The sequence below is a fragment of the Geotrypetes seraphini genome, chromosome 10 (genome assembly GCF_902459505.1).
Source record: "Geotrypetes seraphini chromosome 10, aGeoSer1.1, whole genome shotgun sequence".
Classification (NCBI taxonomy): Eukaryota; Metazoa; Chordata; class Amphibia; order Gymnophiona; family Dermophiidae; genus Geotrypetes; species Geotrypetes seraphini.
Genome location: NC_047093.1, coordinates 135,172,197 through 135,191,172, shown reverse-complemented (window position 1 = coordinate 135,191,172; position 18,976 = coordinate 135,172,197). Strand labels below are relative to the sequence as shown.

The following is an 18,976-nucleotide window of genomic DNA, read 5'->3' as shown; positions in this document are numbered from 1 at the left end:
TCGCCCGAATGTCCCCGACACTCCTTAACTCCATCCCTGACACTAGTGCTGCCCGATTCGCCAAAAAAAATCAGACTCGTCGATTCAGCAACCCTCAAGCCGGTGAGACCTGACATACCTCTGCTCTGAGGCCGCCTAAAGTGGCGGCAGCAGCTGCATTCTGAATAGGCTGCTTCAAGGCCTACCCCGCCAGGGCCTTCCCTTTGTCGTTTCACTAATGATGTTGTTACTCCTTGGGTTTTGGCCAGGTACTAGGCTACTGGGCCCATTGGTCTGACTCAGTAAGGCTATTCTTATGTTAATTTAAATTTCTGAGAGTTTCTTGAATCAGAAGACCTCTGATTATTTAAAGATAGAGGAATCAAAGACGTAAATAGTCCATTGTATGATTTTAAACCTCTCGCCAACAGCATGAGACCAGTAGGATGACTTCTAGGAGGTTTACAGCTGCTCCAAATTTGCCCCCCACCCCCAAAATCAAAACTGAAGGAGTTCTCAGCTCCTCACCTGTGCTAGGATTAGTCCCTGGGGAGCTTCCGCATTCACCTGTATACTGCATGTCCTCCATCTCCTTCTTAATGCTGGGGGGCAGTGTCGCTTGATCTACGGCAGAGAGGAGAAAGGCAGGTGGTCAAGACATGTAAACTGGACTTTGCGTAAGGATGGCACTGCGTCACCAGAACACCCAGAATTAAGGACCTTGGCAGGAGTAAAGGGTAACGAACAGGGTGCCCCCTCGGGGTGCCATGCTGGAGAAGGAGGGGCAACCATGCTGCCTTTTAGCTCAATCAGAGAGAAAGAGTTAATGGTTACTGCAGATGGGCAGACTAGATGGGCCAAATGGCCTTTTTCTGCCGTCACGTTTCTATGTTCAAATGAGAACCTGAAAACGGAGGAGGGGACAGCAGCAGCCATCGCCCCAGGCACCGTTTTGTCAGATGACGGTCCTGTTAAGGACAGCTCTATGCCGGAGACAGGATTGCTGAACCTAGAGCAGGGGCTCGCATGAAAAGAAACAAGTAAGGCAAATTACCCACACACCACTTCCTCTTGAGAATCCCAGTTTTCTTCCTGTGTCCGTCCACCCCCCAAACTCCATTCTCCTCATCCTTAGCTGGTTTGTCCAGTGTTCTCCAGTGTTCTTGGTCTTCTCTGCCCCCACTACACATCCCCCTCCATATTTGCAGGGGTTGGGGCAAAGTCGGCCCGCGAATACCAAAACATCACGAATAACTTTAGGGCCCGCCTCCCAGACCCGCTACACTTATTTTTTAAAGCCCGGTGGTCTAATGGTGAAGCAGGGCAGGAGCAATTTTCTTATGCTTCTGCCCCGTGCAAAGCCGAGAACAAAAATGGCGGCCGCGAGTTCCCGCGAGACCACAGGAACTCGCAGCAGCCATTTTTGTTCCCAATTCGCTCCTGCTCTGCTTCACTGCTAGACCACCAGGTTTTAAAAAGTAAGTAAGTGAAGAGGTCCGGGAGATGGGGGTGGGTCACCCAGATGAAAACCGTGAGTAACCAAAGTCGCGAGTTCCGAACCTGCGAATATAGAGGGGGATGTGTATTCCCCTTTAACTCTTCTTCTGTATTTCTTTCTCATTTCTATACCTTTCCCCAAAATTAAGCAGCTCCCCTCGGCTCGGACCACAGCTCTGATCCCACTCACAAGCTGCCCCTAAAGTCTGGGGCCACAGCACACACACAATGCACCCTTCCCCTCCCCCTACCTAAAAGTACCTTCATGGCAAGACTCTGGTCCTTTAAATCTATAAAATTGTTTTGTCCCAACCACCAAATCCAGCACAGATAATATTTAGTTTAAGCCTAATTGACCATTGCACCCTCTTATCTACCCTCACACCAGCCAACACCACCATCACCCTAATCAACTCACCATTACCAAGAACTCTACCTCTCTTGACCAAGCTGAACCTCCAAATCACCCATCTTCCCCAACACAAGCACTCTCGCCCCAACTTCTACCCATAATCTCCACCCCTCAACACCAGCAACCCCAAAATAATTTTCTGCCATTCCGCACACCCTTACCCCGGGATCTCAACCACAGACAAGGCCAAGAGTACGACTCCCAGACCATGGAGGAGCTTTGAAGGAGCACTCTTCCCCCAAAAAAAAAATTTTTAAAGAAGTTTTCCAGCCTATCACCTGCATTGGAGCACTCCTGGCTTCTGCACACCCCCACGCATGATGATTCTTCCGCCTCTGCCTCTTGTTTAATGGTGGGGGCCACGATCACTTGGTCTAGGGCAGAGAGAAAAGAATCAGAGATCTTAAGAGGTTTTGTGATAAAGATGAAAAATGGATTCTGAGTAAGAACGGAAGGATACTAAATATTAAGGACCAGAGCTGTTGTACATAAGAATAGCCTTACTGGGTCAGTCCAACGGTCCATCAAGCCCAGAAACCCATTCTCACGGTGGCCAATCCAGGTCACTAGTACCTGGCCAAAACCCAAGGATGAGATTCCAAGTGATTGGGGGGGGGGTGCCATGCTGTCCTTTTAGAGTTAGCTTATCAATCTACAAGCCTGCAAACACAAAACTGAAGGGGGAATGTAGCCGTTGCCTTGTTAAAGATGCCTCCATCCTGGGCAGCAGGATGGTCAAAGTTAAAGCAGGGCACCGACATGAAGAGAAAATAAAATAGATCATAAGAATTGCCGCTGCTTCGTCAGACCAGTGGTCCATCGTGCCCGGCAGTCCATTCCCGTGGTGGCCCCTAGGTCAAAGACCAGTGCCCTAACTGAGACCAGCCCTACCTGAGTACGTTCCGGTTCAGTAGGAACTTGTCCAACTTTGACTTGAATCCCTGGAGAGTGTTTTCCCCTTTAACAGCCTCTGTAAGAGCGTTCCAAATTTCTACCACTCTCTGGGTGAAGAAGAATTTCCTTACGTTTGTACAGAATCTGTCCCCTTTTAACTTTAGAGAGTGCCCTCTCATTCTCCCTACCTGGGAGAGGGTGAACAACCTGTCTTTATCTACTAAGTCTATCCCCTTCAGTGCCTTGAATGTTTCTATCATGTCCCCTCTCAGTCTCCTCTTTTCAAGGAAGAAGAGGCCCATTTTCTCTAATCCCTCGCTGTACGGAAACTCCTCCAGCCCCTTAACCATTTTAGTTGCTCTTCTCTGGACCCTTTCGAGTAGTACCGTGTCCTTCTTCATGTACGGTGACCAGTGCTGGACACAGTATTCCAGGTGCCTCCCCACCCTTGGGCCTCTCGATCTCTTACCACCGTACTTCTCATCTCCACTTCCACCCACTCTGCCTTCCCCAATTTCAACCTGTTTCTTCCCCTCCTCCCCCCCATCATGCCCCCTTCCAAGCTCCCCCTATGCAGGGCTCGTTTCAGCTCAGCCTCATGCCGCAAGCTGCCCTCGACTCTGAGCCCCTCACTTTTCCCTACCCAGATCAAACGAGCAACACTTTCTTTCCATTCCATCGTTGAAGATGATCAACACAAGATGCACTACGATTTTCTCAGTCAAAGCCCCCCAGCTCTGGAACTTTCTGCCTATTCACGGTCAGGGAGGAGACTGCACTAAATAGATTTAGAAGTTCCCTCAAGTCTTTTCAAGGATGCATTTGAAAGCTATGATTAGGGCGTTAGTAACACTCAGAATACTTTCTTAACCATCAGTGCGTCTTCACTTTTATTTTCCTCATTTTTACTGAACCCTCCTTTTGTTCATTCCTTAAATGTTTCCTCTCGTATAAAACTGTAGTCCTTCCCTCTTTCCCAACTTGTTTCTAGTTAGTCTAGTTTTTGTGAATGTCCCGACACGTATGTTTTTTTACGTAGCTCCCATTTTAATCGATGTATATCGCTTAGAAATATTTATAAGCGTTTAATCAAATTTTAAATAAAACTTCAAACTTGAAGCCTGTTAAAAACACAGGTGACGGGACTAAATCGCGCGAGACAACGGCGCGCCGACAACTGAGCGCAAGGTTGACGGCGCGCCGAAGAAAAGCACTATTTTAAAGGGCTCCGACGGGGGGGTGGGGGGAACCCCCCCACTTTACTTAACAGACATTGCGCTGGCATTGTGGGGGGTTGTAACCCCCATATTATACTTAAAACTGAACTTTTTCCCTAAAAAACAGGCAAAAAGTTCGGTTTCAAGTATAATGAGGGGGGTTACAACCCCCCCACAACGCCAGCACGATGTCTGTTAAGTAAAATGGGGGGGGTTCCCCACCAACACCCCCCCCGTCGGAGCCCTTTAAAATAGTGCTTTTCTTCGGCGCGCCGTCAACCTTGCGCTCAGTTGTCGGCGCGATTTTGTCTATGAACCAAAAACATACCACAGCCTGGGAGGAGGTGGGGGGACACAGGACGCCCACTGCTGCCCTCAAGGCTTCCTGTCCCCTACCCCCTGCAGCTGAAGAGAAAAAAAAAGTGTAGAGAGGGGGAATAGGTTTGCCCGATTTTCCTTTCGGAAAATCGAGACCCCCCTTAGCCCCGCCTCCAGGCCTATCTAATTGCGCCCATCCCCGCCCTATCCCCACCCCCCCGCTGCCTGCTCCTATCGGGCAGGTAGGAAGTCCGCGCGTGTGGACGCTACGTTACAACGTCACGCGCGCACACGGACTTCCTCCCTGCCCGACACAGCATTTCAAAACCAGGACAAAGTGCCGGGTTTTGGAAAACCATCTGGACCTGGCCTCAAAAGGCTGACATGTCCAGGGAAATCCGTACTTCTGGTAACCCTAGGGGGGGGGGAAGGTTCTCATGAGTCTCATTACACCATTTTATGGAATCTAAAGTGGCAAACAAAACAAAACTGCAGATATGTACAAGACGTAGGCTAATTTTATTAATGACAAAAAATGATATGCAAAAAATAATAATATGCAAACCCTTTTACCAATTACCAATCAAGGGACCCGACACGGTCCGTGTTTCGGACACACCTTCGTCAGGGGTCCATGGTAAAGGTAGAGGGAGAAAACAAAAAAATCACAGAGAAACTGTATAAAGGTAGCAAAAGTAAAACAACGTCTCGAACCGTCACTGTAAAAAGCCGTCAAAACGAAATTTCGTTTTGACGGCTTTTTACAGTGACGGATCGAGACGTTGTTTTACTTTTGCTACCTTTATACAGTTTCTCTGTGATTTTTTTGTTTTCTCCCTCTACCTTTACCATGGACCCCTGACGAAGGTGTGTCCGAAACACGGACCGTGTCGGGTCCCTTGATTGGTAATTGGTAAAAGGGTTTGCATATTATTATTTTTTGCATATCATTTTTTGTCATTAATAAAATTAGCCTACGTCTTGTACATATCTGCAGTTTTGTTTTGTTTGCTTTCGGTTGTTTTTTCTGCAGTTTTAGGTTGGAACTCCTTTTTGTTCTTTTGCATCTAAAGTGGCAATACACCCCCTATTAAGACTCTGGCTATATATCAAGTCTTTCTCCTCACCTTCCAGGTGAGCCAAATCTCCTACCCTTCTCCTTTGTCCTTCACAGTACTTACTGATGGGCAGAGCAGCATAGAACTCGCTGGCCGCAGTCCCCGGCTCCTCATCAGCCATCGTGACATCCTGGCTAGCAATCTCATAACCTGGCAAGAGAATCAGGAAGAGGCAATACCCAAGCTACGTCAATATCCCCTGCTAATATGTTCCACAGAGAAGTTACATTGTCACCAAGTCTAACTGCTGGCCTGTAGTTGCATATAGGGTTACCAGATGTTACCAGATGTTCTAGACTCTTTTTAAGAGGACTGTCCGGGTGCCTAGCTGGATTTTCAAAAACTTGGCAGTTTGTCCCGGTTTTGAAGGGCTCTGAGTTTGGGGCCGCACCTGGAGGGCCTCCGAGTATGCACATGATGCGATGTACGTGACATCATCGTGTTGCATCCGCTCGTTTTTGGAGGCCCTCCAGATGTGGCTCTGAGCTCAGTGAAGAAGAGATGAGGCTTTGTGACAGAGGGGCTGGAGGGAATGGGGCGGGGCCACGTGTCTGCTTTTTTTTTTTTTTTTATGAAGAAATCTGGTAACCCTAGAAAGCGGTGGCCATCAAATGAAGAGATGAAAAAACTGGGAAATTCAACTCTGCAAGAACTCAGTTTCATCGGAGAAATGGCAATGACCCGACACAGCCATATTTCGGAGCATAATCCATTTGTATTGCTGTGTTTATGCACCAAAGTTCTAGACTTGGGAGTTTTTATGCCGATATATGGAGCAAGGGCTGTGAAAAAGTCACAGTACAAGAAACCTACAGACCCCAGATGCAGGCTTTATATGCTGAAACACGGCCGTGTAGGGTCACTGTCATTTCTCCATTAAAATTGAGTTCTTGCCGAGTTGGATTTCCCGACGGTTTCGTCTCTTCGTTTGATGGCCGTCATTGTCTCCTTGCTCAAAAAATTATCAATTGTGCACATAAGCACTCTTAAGCGTTCTGTTATAAGGGTGAACGCCAAGTGCTTTAGCAGGAGCGGATAAGGGGGCATGCACTTGGGCAGAGAATGGGCATCTCCCACTTATGCACACAACTTGTAGAACGCTAGAAGGTATTGATTTGCAAACTAATCTTTCAGAAATGGGGAAGCAGTCAAACTAGAGGTCATAATTTGATTTTGTTGGGTGGAAGAGTTAGAAGCAATGGCAGGAAATGCTTTTTCTCAGTAAGGATGGTGGATGCCTGGAATGTCCCCTGCAGGAGGTTGCAAAGACAAAAATGGTGACAGAAGTCAAGAATGCATGAGATAAACACAGATGAACACTATATAGGAAAAGGATGGAATCCAATTAAAGCAAAAATGACCTAACTGGAGTGAGCCTTGACGGTTGCTTCAGAGGACCAATGTCAGGCAGACTTCTACAGTCTGGGTCCAGCAAACGGCAAGAACAGATCAGGATCAGGGCTGGAGCGAGCGTAGACGGTAACTACAGTAGTTAGGAAATAGGGCCAGGGCCAGGCAGACTTCTATGGTCTGTGCCCCAAATTTGACAGGGAGAGACAGAGATTAAGAGGCTCATTTTCAAAACACATAAGACTTACAAAAGTTATCTAGATTGCCAAGTAACTTTGTAAGTCAATTTGCTTTGAAAGGATGACCCTAGCTGGCAGGGGATCTTTGCCAGCAGCCAGAATGCCACCAGCCTATGGGCTGGCGAAGGGGCTAAAGCCCAAACTCCACCAGGAAGTGGCCTATAGGCCAACCCCAGGAGGCAGACGGCCCCCAGGATTCAACCACCAGATCACTAGCCACAACAAAAATAAAGACAGCACCTGCACCAGTTCAACCTGCACCATCGGCTGAAGACGGAGAAATACTGGTGTGGGACTATTCTAGCTGGCGTACAGGCTACACTGGGGTTCTTATATCCGAGCGCCTCTTTATAGAATTACCCTCTGAAGCTGCAGAAAACAAAAAACTGACTTGTCCAGAATCTTGAGGTGTATTAGTGGGAGAAATGGGATTAGAACCCAGGTCTTGGTTCCGAGTCCATCATGGTTTTAGTTTTTTATTCATTTTTCATATAACAAGTGTATCACATAAATTTATACAATTTCATTGAGTACACACTTGATAATCCTTCTTAAATCATTGTAAATACAACATATTATTATACAATACTGTATTATAATATTGAAAAAGCATATCATACTTAAGTATACCAACTATTACTCTAATTATAAACCCACCCCCTCCCCTTCCTTTGAAAATTGCATACAATATGACAAGATATAATGATGAATTGTTTATATTATGATATGAATAAAATAAACCCACCCACATCCCTCTTATCCAATATCTTATTATGGGAAAATTGAATCATCATACTAACTTCCAGGCCAGCAATTCTAAGGCCAGGTTTTGGGGGCGTAGGTTGGAATCATTCACCTAGTCTGGTTCTCAGGAATATAAGAATCACCATACCGGGTCTGACCAGTATAAAACCCAGTATCACAAGTACCCGGCAGGATCCCAAATAGTAGAGAAAATTGTGGAATCTATTTCCTTCTGTTTCCCATTTTTCCACCATAAGGGGATCTAGGATGGGGAAGACTCAGAGACCCGGTTGTCTTCTTGATTTCCCCTCACGCTTAGGAGCTAAGTCTTTTCATCTGCTGTGATAAAATTTCCTGTAAATCTCAAACATTAAGAAGTTTATCCTACCTAGAGGGTCCGTGCTTGGATTTATATAGGTACTGGTCTCGCAGAGGAGGGGTTGAGCTACAATTGCTTGTTCCTCGATGGTTTGATGATTCTGGCGTCGAGGTTCCTCTGCTTCTTGCAAGTCCTGGATTTTCAGCAGGATATGAGGGTGCACAGTCTGATAGCCTGGAGAAATAGCGAGAGAAACACCTCAACTCCCAGAGATGCCCCTAAACATACCTAGGGTCTGCAATCTACAAGTTGATTGGAAAATAAAAAAAGGAACCCCTAGATTCTGTCTAGACAATGACACAGTAAAAGAATTTGTTCCCATGGATAACCGTGAGAAGCCAACCCTATGTCATTCTTTAAGGAGAGAGGGAAGAATCAGAGTATGAATGGGCCCAGCCACTGACCCTCATGCCCTGCATTGACGAATGCTGGTGAAGAAGGACTGAGGTTGAGATAGACACTAAAGAATGACACGGGATGGTTTCCCACGGTTATCTGCGAGGACGATGATGGTGACAAATTCTAGACAATGACACGATGACACAATTTGTGCCCATCCCCGTGGATAACCGCGGGAAACCACCCCCATGTCCCATGGATAACCGTGAGAAGCCATCCCCATGTCATTCTTTAAGGAGAGAGGGAAGAATCAGAGTATGAATGGGCCCAGCCACTGACCCTCATGCCCTGCATTGACGGATGCTGGTGAAGAAGGACTGAGGTTGAGATAGACACTAAAGAATGACACGGGATGGTTTCCCACGGTTATCTGCAAGGACGATGATGGTGACAAATTCTAGACAATGACACGATGACACAATTTGTGCCCATCCCCGTGGATAACCGCGGGAAACCACCCCCATGTCCCATGGATAACCGTGAGAAGCCATCCTGACAGTCTCTGGTATTCAGAGCTGATACTGTGATGTCATAATGCTTCATTCCACCAATAAGAGCCAACTTCAATCAGTGATGTCACAATGGGTTCATTATCCTATACTTGGCTCACATAAGAATCAGCGTATGAATGGGCCCAGTCACTGGCCCTCAAGCCTTGCACTGGAGAATGTAGAAGGACTAAGGTTGAGATAGACACTAAAGAATGACAGTCTCTGGTATTCAGAGCTGATACTGTGATGTCATAATGCTTCATTCCACCAATGGGCTCGGCCACTGACCCTCAAGCCTTGCATTGGAGAATGCTGGTGTAGCAGGACTAAGGCTGAGATAGACACTAAAGAATGACAGTCTCTGGTATTCAGAGCTGATACTGTGATGTCATAATGCTTCATTCCACCAATAAGAGCCAACTTCAATCAGTGATGTCACAATGGGTTCATTATCCTATACTTGGCTCACATAAGAATCAGCGTATGAATGGGCCCAGTCACTGGCCCTCAAGCCTTGCACTGGAGAATGTAGAAGGACTAAGGTTGAGATAGACACTAAAGAATGACAGTCTCTGGTATTCAGAGCTGATACTGTGATGTCATAATGCTTCATTCCACCAATAAGAGCCAACTTCAATCAGTGATGTCACAATGGGTTCATTATCCTATACTTGGCTCACATAAGAATCAGCGTATGAATGGGCCCAGTCACTGGCCCTCAAGCCTTGCACTGGAGAATGTAGAAGGACTAAGGTTGAGATAGACACTAAAGAATGACAGTCTCTGGTATTCAGAGCTGATACTGTGATGTCATAATGCTTCATTCCACCAATAAGAGCCAACTTCAATCAGTGATGTCACAATGGGTTCATTATCCTATACTTGGCTCACATAAGAATCAGCGTATGAATGGGCCCAGTCAAATTTTCATTCTTACAATAAATGAATAGCATAATATTTAATTTATAATAATTATAGTTGTATGTACAATATCATATCATATATATTGAATCCCTTTCCCCTGTTATTTGTATTTTCATTTTTCCTCATATTAATTTCTATATTTCCCTCCCTAACCCTATATTATTATTATCAATGTGTTAAGATATCTGATCTTTAGAATATTTTGTCAATGGATCCCATATTTTCTTAAAATTTTTTATATTTCCTTGTTGTAATGCCAATATTTTCTCCATTTTGTAAATGTGACACTCCTATTGTTAGGTTTCATTGAGTTTTGTATCTTACAAGGTGCGTGACCACAGCGATGGATGTGGTAATGCGTTGTTACTGTCCCGTTTTCAACACATTTCAAATAAGTGATATGCATGGGTTCCCTTTTATTCCCTGTTCAGTGCGAACGGGCATTCCCCTACTGTGACAGCCGAGGTCTGCGAGTCCTTAGGTCACAGATCTCATACTCTCTTTTGAGCACAGCTGACACAGGATGACACGCTTGGAGACCTCTGCAAATCAGACTGGAGAGAGTACCGAAACTCTCGGTTTCTACTGAAACAGAATCAGCAGTCAAAATTTGCCACTTGGTTTTGGCTAAAACCGAAGCAAAAACTGAAAACAGCACCTCCCTCCTGGCAGAGAGAGTGGGTCCTTTCGGGCCGCCAACCCCAACATTCCAGCAGAGAGAGCAAGTCCCCCCCATACACACACACACACACTGTTCTTTCACTACCTGAAGGTCCTCCCTGGGCCAACTTTAAGTGCCCTGGTGGTCTAGTGGCCTCTTCCAGGCAGAAGGATCCCCAGTCACTCTTGTCCAAGCCAGTTCCAAGCTCAAAATGGCTGCCGGGACCTCCCACAGAAATCTTGAAAGGCTGCTGTGGGGAATCTCCGCAGCCATTTTGACTGAGGAACCGGCAGAAGCAGGAGCGACTGGGGAGAACCGGGGAGGGTGGAGGAGTTGTGGTTGAGATGGCCAGCTCAGCCTGTCGGGACCAGATCTGGCAATGCTTGTGGGGGGAGGGGAGGCAGAGAATGTTCAAGGAAGGGGGTGGGAACTGAACCCGGATTTCAGGCTGGTTTCAGTGGCAAATCTGAAATTCAGTCAGCCTCTACCAGAAGGGAATGTGGTTCGGCAAACCTCCAACTGAGGTACAGAATTGAGTGGTGTGAGGAACTTACCATTAACAAGATAGAATACGAAGCTGTAAACCCTGAAACTCCTCACATTATGAGCCTGTGAAAAAGGTGCTCACAGGAAGGAGGGAAGTTTGTAATTTTACTGTGTTATCTGTGAGGTAACTGACCGCTTCAAAGTCTGTGAAAGTTTTTAGAGTTTCTTTAAAGTCATCTGCTATGATTTGCACCCATTAGCCAGGACCACAGAACGTACTCACCTTGCTCTGGGTTGCTCGTGCCGACTGTGCCCTTGCAGTCCAGAGGATCCTGGAAATTCAGCGCTTCCCCTGGCTTAATCCGTAGTAGGATGCTGGGGTTGACAATGGTGTAGCCTAGTTTGGGGGAGACAAAATAACCTGACATTTTACAACACATAGAGGCATCACCGCATTGCTAACCCACAAGTGTATTCATTCTGCAGTCCCTCACTATCTCTCCTTATACGCCTCCCCAGGAACTCCGTTCCTCGGATAAGCCACTTTTATCAGAATGTCGAAGCCTCTCTTAAAACCTTCCAGTAGTGAAAATCCCACTGGGTAACTCACTGTGCTGCTCATTTGGCCAGTGGTTAGAAAGTCCCTATTGGTTTCTAAGTTCATTTCCCTCTGCTCTGATTCAGCCAGCGACTTCCCCAGTGTAAACGGAAAAAAATAATCCTATCAGAAAAGGGGTAACAGGACAGTATTAACATAAAAACTGTGACGCTGGGTCAGGTAAGTAGTTCATTGAGCCCAGCATCTTGTCTCGGTGGCTGAACTTCAATTTTTTTGGTTGGAGGAGGTTAATTATTATTTTTATTATTTTAATTTGCGTAGGGAGGGGGGTGGGGTCTGAGCTGTCAAGCCTTACTTTCCTGTCAGTGCCAGAGCCAATCAGCGCTCAAGCACTGATCAGAAATTGAGGCAATGGCTCAGACCTGTTGGTAAGTTTTGTATGCAAATGTGGCACAGCCAGCTTAAGAGAATCATTCGGAATGATTATTTCAATATTAACGACCTGGTTTATATTACATTTGCACAGCAGTATCGAAGACTGCTCGAAAACTCGGAAAAGACCTCCCTAAGCTGTTTTGATCATCCACCGCTAAAATACAGGAATGCTAAATCAGCCAGAGCCTATTTAGCGAGCACGTTAAGGAGAAATTAGGTTCTTACCTGCTAATTTACTTTCTTTTAGGTTCTCCAGACCAGTAGAGGTTAACTTTACGAATGGGTATATATCTAATCATGACCAGCAGGTGGAGACTGAAAACAAAACTTTGGGACAGTATATACTATCCTCCCTTCTCTATTTCCCTCAGTCTGCCGAATAGCCAAGCAGAACCAAGAACTGGAAAACAGGAAGAAAACAATACTCCGAACAGGAGTAACAAATAACATACCCAAATGCTGTTGGAAAATGCAGAGGAGAAATACCCGAAGGAAAATGTCCCCACAGCTCGCCAGCTAAGCCAGCCGAGCCACAGCCGCTGTTCTTTAATTCTCCCCGGCCCTAGAAAAATACTAGAACCCGCAGCAAAAAACAAAAACTGCCCGCGAAAACAGCCCCAACAACAACAACAACAACAGACAGGGTGGGGACCTCTACTGGTCTGGAGAAGCTAAAAGAAAGTAAATTAGCAGGTAAGAACCTAATTTCTCCTTCTTTAGCACTCTCCAGACCAGTAGAGGTTAACTTTACGAATGGGACGTACCAAAGCAGTCCCTCTCACGGGCGGGACCCCCGAAGGGCCGATACCAGAACACGCTCACCGAACACCGCGTCCCGACGCGCCTGAACATCTACCCGATAATGTCTAACAAAAGAATACAAGGAGGACCAAACCGCAGCCTTACAAATATCCACCGGAGGCACGAGCGACGACTCAGCCCAAGAAGCCGCCTGACCCCGAGTGGAATGAGCCTTGAGAAACTCCGGAACAGGCTGCTGTTTCAGAAGATAAGCGGAAGCAATCGTCTCCTTGATCCAGCGCGCAATAGTAGCCTTAGAAGCGCCAGCTCCCCGACGAGGACCAGCCAGGAGGACAAAGAGATGATCGGACTTCCGGAATTCCTGGGTCCGCTGCACATCAGAGCGAAGGACCCGACCGACATCCAACTTGCGCAGCTGCCGTTGCTCAGAAGAGCCCTCCCGACCACCCAAGACCGGGAGAACCACCGATTGATTGACATGAAAAGGAGAAACAACCTTCGGCAGAAAGGAAGGAACAGGCCGCAAGACGACCCGCTCCCTAGACAACTCCAAGAAGGGAGCCCTACAAGAGAAAGCCTGCAGCTCAGAAATACGCCTAGCAGAAGTAATGGCCACCAAAAAGACCGCCTTCAAAGTAAGGTCCTTCAAAGAACAGTCGTCCAAGGGCTCGAAAGGCGGGCGCACCAAAACAGAGAGAACCAGATTAAGATCCCAAGAGGGAACCGAGGGCCGTAGGGGAGGCCTAAGCAACTTGGCCGCCCGCAGAAACCGAATCACATCAGGAAGAGCCGATAAACGCTGACCTGACACCAACCCTCGAAAGGTCGACAGGGCCACAAGATGAACCCGGAGAGAAGACCAAGCCAGGCCTCTATCCAGGCCATCCTGCAAGAACTCTAGAATGTTAGGCAGAGAAGCGCGAAAAGAGGTCACTCCCCGCGCCCGACACCATTCCTCAAAGAGACGCCAAACCCGCACATAAGCCCGAGAGGTAGAAAGCCTCCGGGACCCCAACAGTGTAGAGATCACCTTGTCTGAATATCCCTTCTTGCTAAGGCGACCCCTTTCAAGAGCCACGCCGTAAGACAGAAGAGAGACGGGTCGAACAAGGGAATGGGACCCTGCATCAGAAGGTCGTCCGAGAGAGGCAGAGGAAGAGGAACCGCCACCAGGTGCCTCACCAGATCCGCATACCACGGACGTCGAGGCCAATCCGGAGCCACCAGCACCACCAAACCCGGATGGTGAACAATGCGAAGAAGCACTCTGCCCACCAGCGGCCAAGGAGGGAACACATACAACAGCCCCTCCGTTGGCCACGGCTGGACCAGAGCATCCAGACCCTCGGCCAGCCCTTCCCTGCGACGACTGAAGAAGCGGGGCACTTTGGCGTTGCCACTCGTGGCCATCAGGTCCATCAGGGGCTGCCCCCAATCTTGCACTATCAACCGAAACGCTCCGGCGCCGAGAAACCACTCTCCTGGATCCAGGAAGTGACGACTGAGGAAGTCTGCCTGAACATTTTCTACCCCGGCTATATGAGAAGCCGAGAGGTCCAGAAGATGGGACTCCGCCCAAACCATGAGCCGAGCCGCCTCCTGCGCCACAGGAGTGCTCTTGGTGCCCCCCTGACGATTGACATAAGCCACCGCCGTGGCATTGTCCGGCAGGACTCTGACCGACTTGCCCAGCAAAAGGGAGTGGAAAGCTAACAGCGCCAGCCTGACCGCTCTGGTCTCCAACTCGTTGATCGACCAGGAGGCCTCCTCCGCGGACCAGGTGCCCCGAGCTGAGTGGCCCATAAACTGAGCCCCCCAACCGAGGAGACTCGCATCCGTAAGGAGCACCGTCCACTGCGGGAGATCCAGACCCACCCCCTGAACCAGGTGAGGGGTCCGGAGCCACCAGCGCAGACTGCAGCGCGCCAAGCCTCGCAGGGGAACCGGAACATCCAAATCTTGCCTCCGGGGAGACCACCTCCGGAGCAGAGCATACTGAAGAGGACGCATGTGGGCCCGCGCCCACCTCACCACGTCCAGGGACGCCGCCATTGACCCCAGGACTTGGAGGAAATCTCGCGCCCGAGGACCCCGGGACGCCAAAAGCAGGCGAATCTGAGATTGCAATTTGCTCACCCGGGCCTCTGGAAGGAAGACCTTCCCCAAGGAGATGTCGAACATAACCCCAAGGCACTCCAGACGCTGAGCCGGGACCAACCGACTCTTGGAAAGGTTGACCACCCAGCCCAGCGACCGGAGAAACTCCACCACCCGAGCCGTAACCCGGGAGCTCTCCTGCAACGACTTTGCCCGAATCAACCAGTCGTCCAGGTAGGGGTGAACCAGGATGCCCACCGACCGCAAGGCTGCCGCGACGACCACCATTACCGTGGTGAACGTCCGAGGAGCCGTGGCCAGACCAAAGGGAAGCGCACAGAACTGAAAGTGCCGCCCCAAGATCGCAAAGCGAAGGAAGTGCTGATGAGAGGCCCGAATTGGAACCTGCAAGTAGGCCTCCGTCAGATCGAGAGACGTAAGAAACTCCCCCGGCTAAACCGCCAGAATGACCGACCGCAGCGTTTCCATGCGGAAAGACGGAATCTTGAGAGCTCTGTTGACCCCTTTCAAATCCAGGATGGGCCGAAAGGTCCCCTCCTTTATGGCCACCACAAAGTAAATGGAGTACCTGCCGGTGCCCCACTCCGTAGGGGACACCGGCACCACTGCCTCGAGATCTAGCAAACGCTGAAGGGTCTGACGAAAAGCCTGCGTCTTCCATGGAGTCTGACATGGAGAAGCGAGGAAAAAGTCCGGCAGAGAGCGGGTAAACTCCAGAGCGTAACCGTCCCGCACCACCTCAAGGACCCACTGATCGGACGCGATCTCGGCCCATTTGGGGAAAAATTTGCGCAGCCGGGCCCCCACCGGAACCAAAGGGGGCGCCGGCAAGGAGTCATTGCGCAGGACGGGAAGCGGGGGAACCGGCGGAGGGATTCCCTGCCCCCCGACGGGCCCCCCGAAAGGGCTGCATGCGCTGGAAGAACCGACCCCGGGAAAAACCCTGAGCCGGGAAAGAAGCAGCCCCACGCCCCGGGCGATACTTGCGAAATTCCCGCAAACGCCCCCGGGCAGCCCCACACCTAGACGCAGGGCGGGCACGGTCCTCAGTCAGACGGGGCACCTTCGAGTCCGTCAGAGTCTGAATCAACTCATCTAATTCCTCTCCAAACAAAAAGACCCCCTAAAGGGAACTTTAGTAAACTTAGCTTTGGACGCAGAATCCGCCGCCCAAGCGCGCAGCCACAAAATACGCCGCGCGGCCATGCCATAGACTTAGCCGAAATCCGCACCAAGTCATAAAGAGCATCTGAGAGGAACGAGGCAGCCATCGCAATCTTCGCTACCTCCTGATCCACTAGAGACCAGTCATCAGACTCCCGATCCAGGACACGCTCAGCCCACCGAAACACGGCGCGAGCGACTAGCTCCCCACAAACAGCCGCCTGGACCCCAAAGGCAGAGACATCAAAATCATACTTAAGAAGAGTCTCTAACGCACGCGCCTCCGAGACCCTAAGAGCAGAACCGTCCATAACAGGCACGGTATGCCGCTTAGGAAGTGCCGAGACCACCGCGTTCCCCATTGGCGAAATTAAGGTAGCCCTACCTCCCTCCGGGATGGGATACCCAAGAGCCAAGGCGCACACCAAACGAAACTGCGCCCATAGGCCACTGCGCCAACACAAAATCCCGCAAATCCTGACGCACAGGAAAAGAGCGGGAACCAGGACAGACCCCCTGAAGCAGAGGGGCCCCCATACGCGGGGTCTCCGGCGGCGCCACTGCAAAAATGCAGCACCAAGGAGACCTGCTACACAGGTCTAAAAGCTCATCCCTCTGAATAAAAAAGCGCACCACGGACGCATCTGCTCTGGAAGACGGGAAACCCGCCGCCCCGCTGCCAACAGGCGTCCCCTCTAGAGGATCCTGGAAGCCCGCCAAAGCAGCCAGGTCCTCAACCAGGCCAACACGCTCCTCCGCCCACCAATTCGCAATCCAAGCCCCCCCGCGGGCGCTTGGATGAGGGAGGAGGAAGAGGGGACGCCAAACGAAAAGAGGGAGGCAAAGCCATAGGGGGCGCGGAGGGAAACCCCCCCCGAAACCCCCCAGGCGCACGTGGGACCCCCAAAAGTCCGCACAAAGAAAGAAAATAAATTGGGGGCAAAAAACCCCTGGGGGTCCCCAGGGACTCCCTGCCCCAGCAGGGGTCCATGCTGAAACCTGCCCCTGTGTTCGCCATACAGGGGGAAGGTCACCTGAGGTTGCAGACAAAATGGAGGGGCCAGACAAAGAAAATGGCGAAGTTCCCGCCAAAAATGCTCCCTCCATGGCCTGTAGCGGCTGAGAAGACTGAACAGTCCCAGCCGCTAAGACAGGCAAGTCGGCATCAGCTGTCAAAAAATCAGCTGAGAGGGAATCCTTCGGGGAATCCCTCCGTGGGCGGTTGTGGAAGACCGGGCTTCCCCACTGCTCCAAGCCGACTCGCGAGGCACCATCGGCGGGGAGCTCTGGGCGCCTGCAGCCGCTGCCGACGGAGCTCCACCACCTCACCGACCCAAACCGCCGAGTTCAGGCCGGCCGCGAGTGCCTCGCGGCTGGACTAAAATTGTGGCCTACTCCCCCGGAGAAGGGCACAATTGCTCCAGACGCGACCTAGCTATAAAAAAGTGCTGGTTACATGAAAAAATACAGTAAAATACAGTTTTCTTAAAGGGAAACAACCCTCCAGACCAGCACTACCTCAGGATTTTTTATTTTTTATGTTTTTTACAGAACAGACTCCACAGGCTCTCGAAGCAATATGCCTTGCTTGACTTAGGGGGCAAGGCTTACTGCTGAGGCTCCTCTAAAAAAATGTGGGGAGGTGGAGGAAGTGGGGGGAGGGACCCCGCTCGTGACCCGCCGGGTTTGACACCCCCGAGGTCGGACGGACCCCCAAACAGGGCCCGACCAAGCTCCGTCCGGCCAAAAACAGGGACAAAAAACCCCTAAACAAATTCCAACAGCCCTACCAAGAGAGATGGGTACAGATCACTCAACACCTGCTGGAGACTGAAAGAAGACTGGGGAAATAGAGAAGGGAGGATAGTATATACTGTCCCAAAGTTTTGTTTTCAGTCTCCACCTGCTGGTCATGATTAGATATATACCCATTCGTAAAGTTAACCTCTACTGGTCTGGAGAGTGCTAAAGAAAGGTGGATTTTTGTTTCAGATAGGGAGAAATTCCTGAATGTAAAACCACTCAGGCTATAAGCGGTTTATAACTAAAGGTCTAGAATCTGAAGATGTTAGCATGTGGGCTTCTGAAATCACAACTGGCCCCTTCTGCAGGATCCCAGGGCAAAGCTTAATGGGATAACATCTGCAGCAGTGACCTCTATGGTCTTGGAGGACTATACACGGTTCAGTAAAGATATTTGAACATACAGGACCAAACAGTAAACAGTCATCAAATATGATTCAATCATGGTTGATAATCATCAACAGCAAAGTTTTTAACTTTTAGTCATTCCCCTCCTCTCAAGTAAAAGTAATAACAAACAAACAAGATTAAGACAAGAGTCCCCTCTCCCTCTTTTTTATGCCCCCCCCCACCCCACCCCGATTTCTCCAAGTGGAAATGAACAAGGAGCAGCTGGCTAGGCCTTGGCTCTTAGGCCCAACCTCCATCGTATCCTCCCCACTTCTCATCAACCACATTCTTAAACCTAAACCCACCAATTCAGTCGTACCTCCCTCCATCCCTTGGGAAGTGCAAGACAATCTAGTCCTGTAAAAAAATATAAACATATATATATATATATATACATACATACATACATGTATACATACATATATATATACATACATACATGTATACATACATATATATATACATATATACATATACACATACATATACACACATATACATATATACACACATATACACATACACATATACATATATACATATACACATACATATATACATATATACATATACACATACATATACATATATATATATATACATATACATATATATATATATACATATACATATATAT

At 49.0% G+C, this 18,976-nt stretch overlaps 1 protein-coding gene across 1 annotated transcript in view; it reads right to left on the bottom strand.

The window, feature by feature from the left end:
• LOC117368323 overlaps positions 1-18,976 on the bottom strand; it is a 48,275-nt gene that overhangs the window by 16,016 nt on the left and 13,283 nt on the right. The window contains exons 5-9 of the mRNA XM_033961873.1: positions 11,392-11,505; positions 8,157-8,321; positions 5,499-5,585; positions 2,167-2,262; positions 508-603 (exon numbers count right to left, since the gene is read on the bottom strand). Coding sequence (XP_033817764.1) covers positions 508-603; positions 2,167-2,262; positions 5,499-5,585; positions 8,157-8,321; positions 11,392-11,505 — 558 coding nt within the window. The remainder of the gene's footprint in view (positions 1-507; positions 604-2,166; positions 2,263-5,498; positions 5,586-8,156; positions 8,322-11,391; positions 11,506-18,976) is intronic.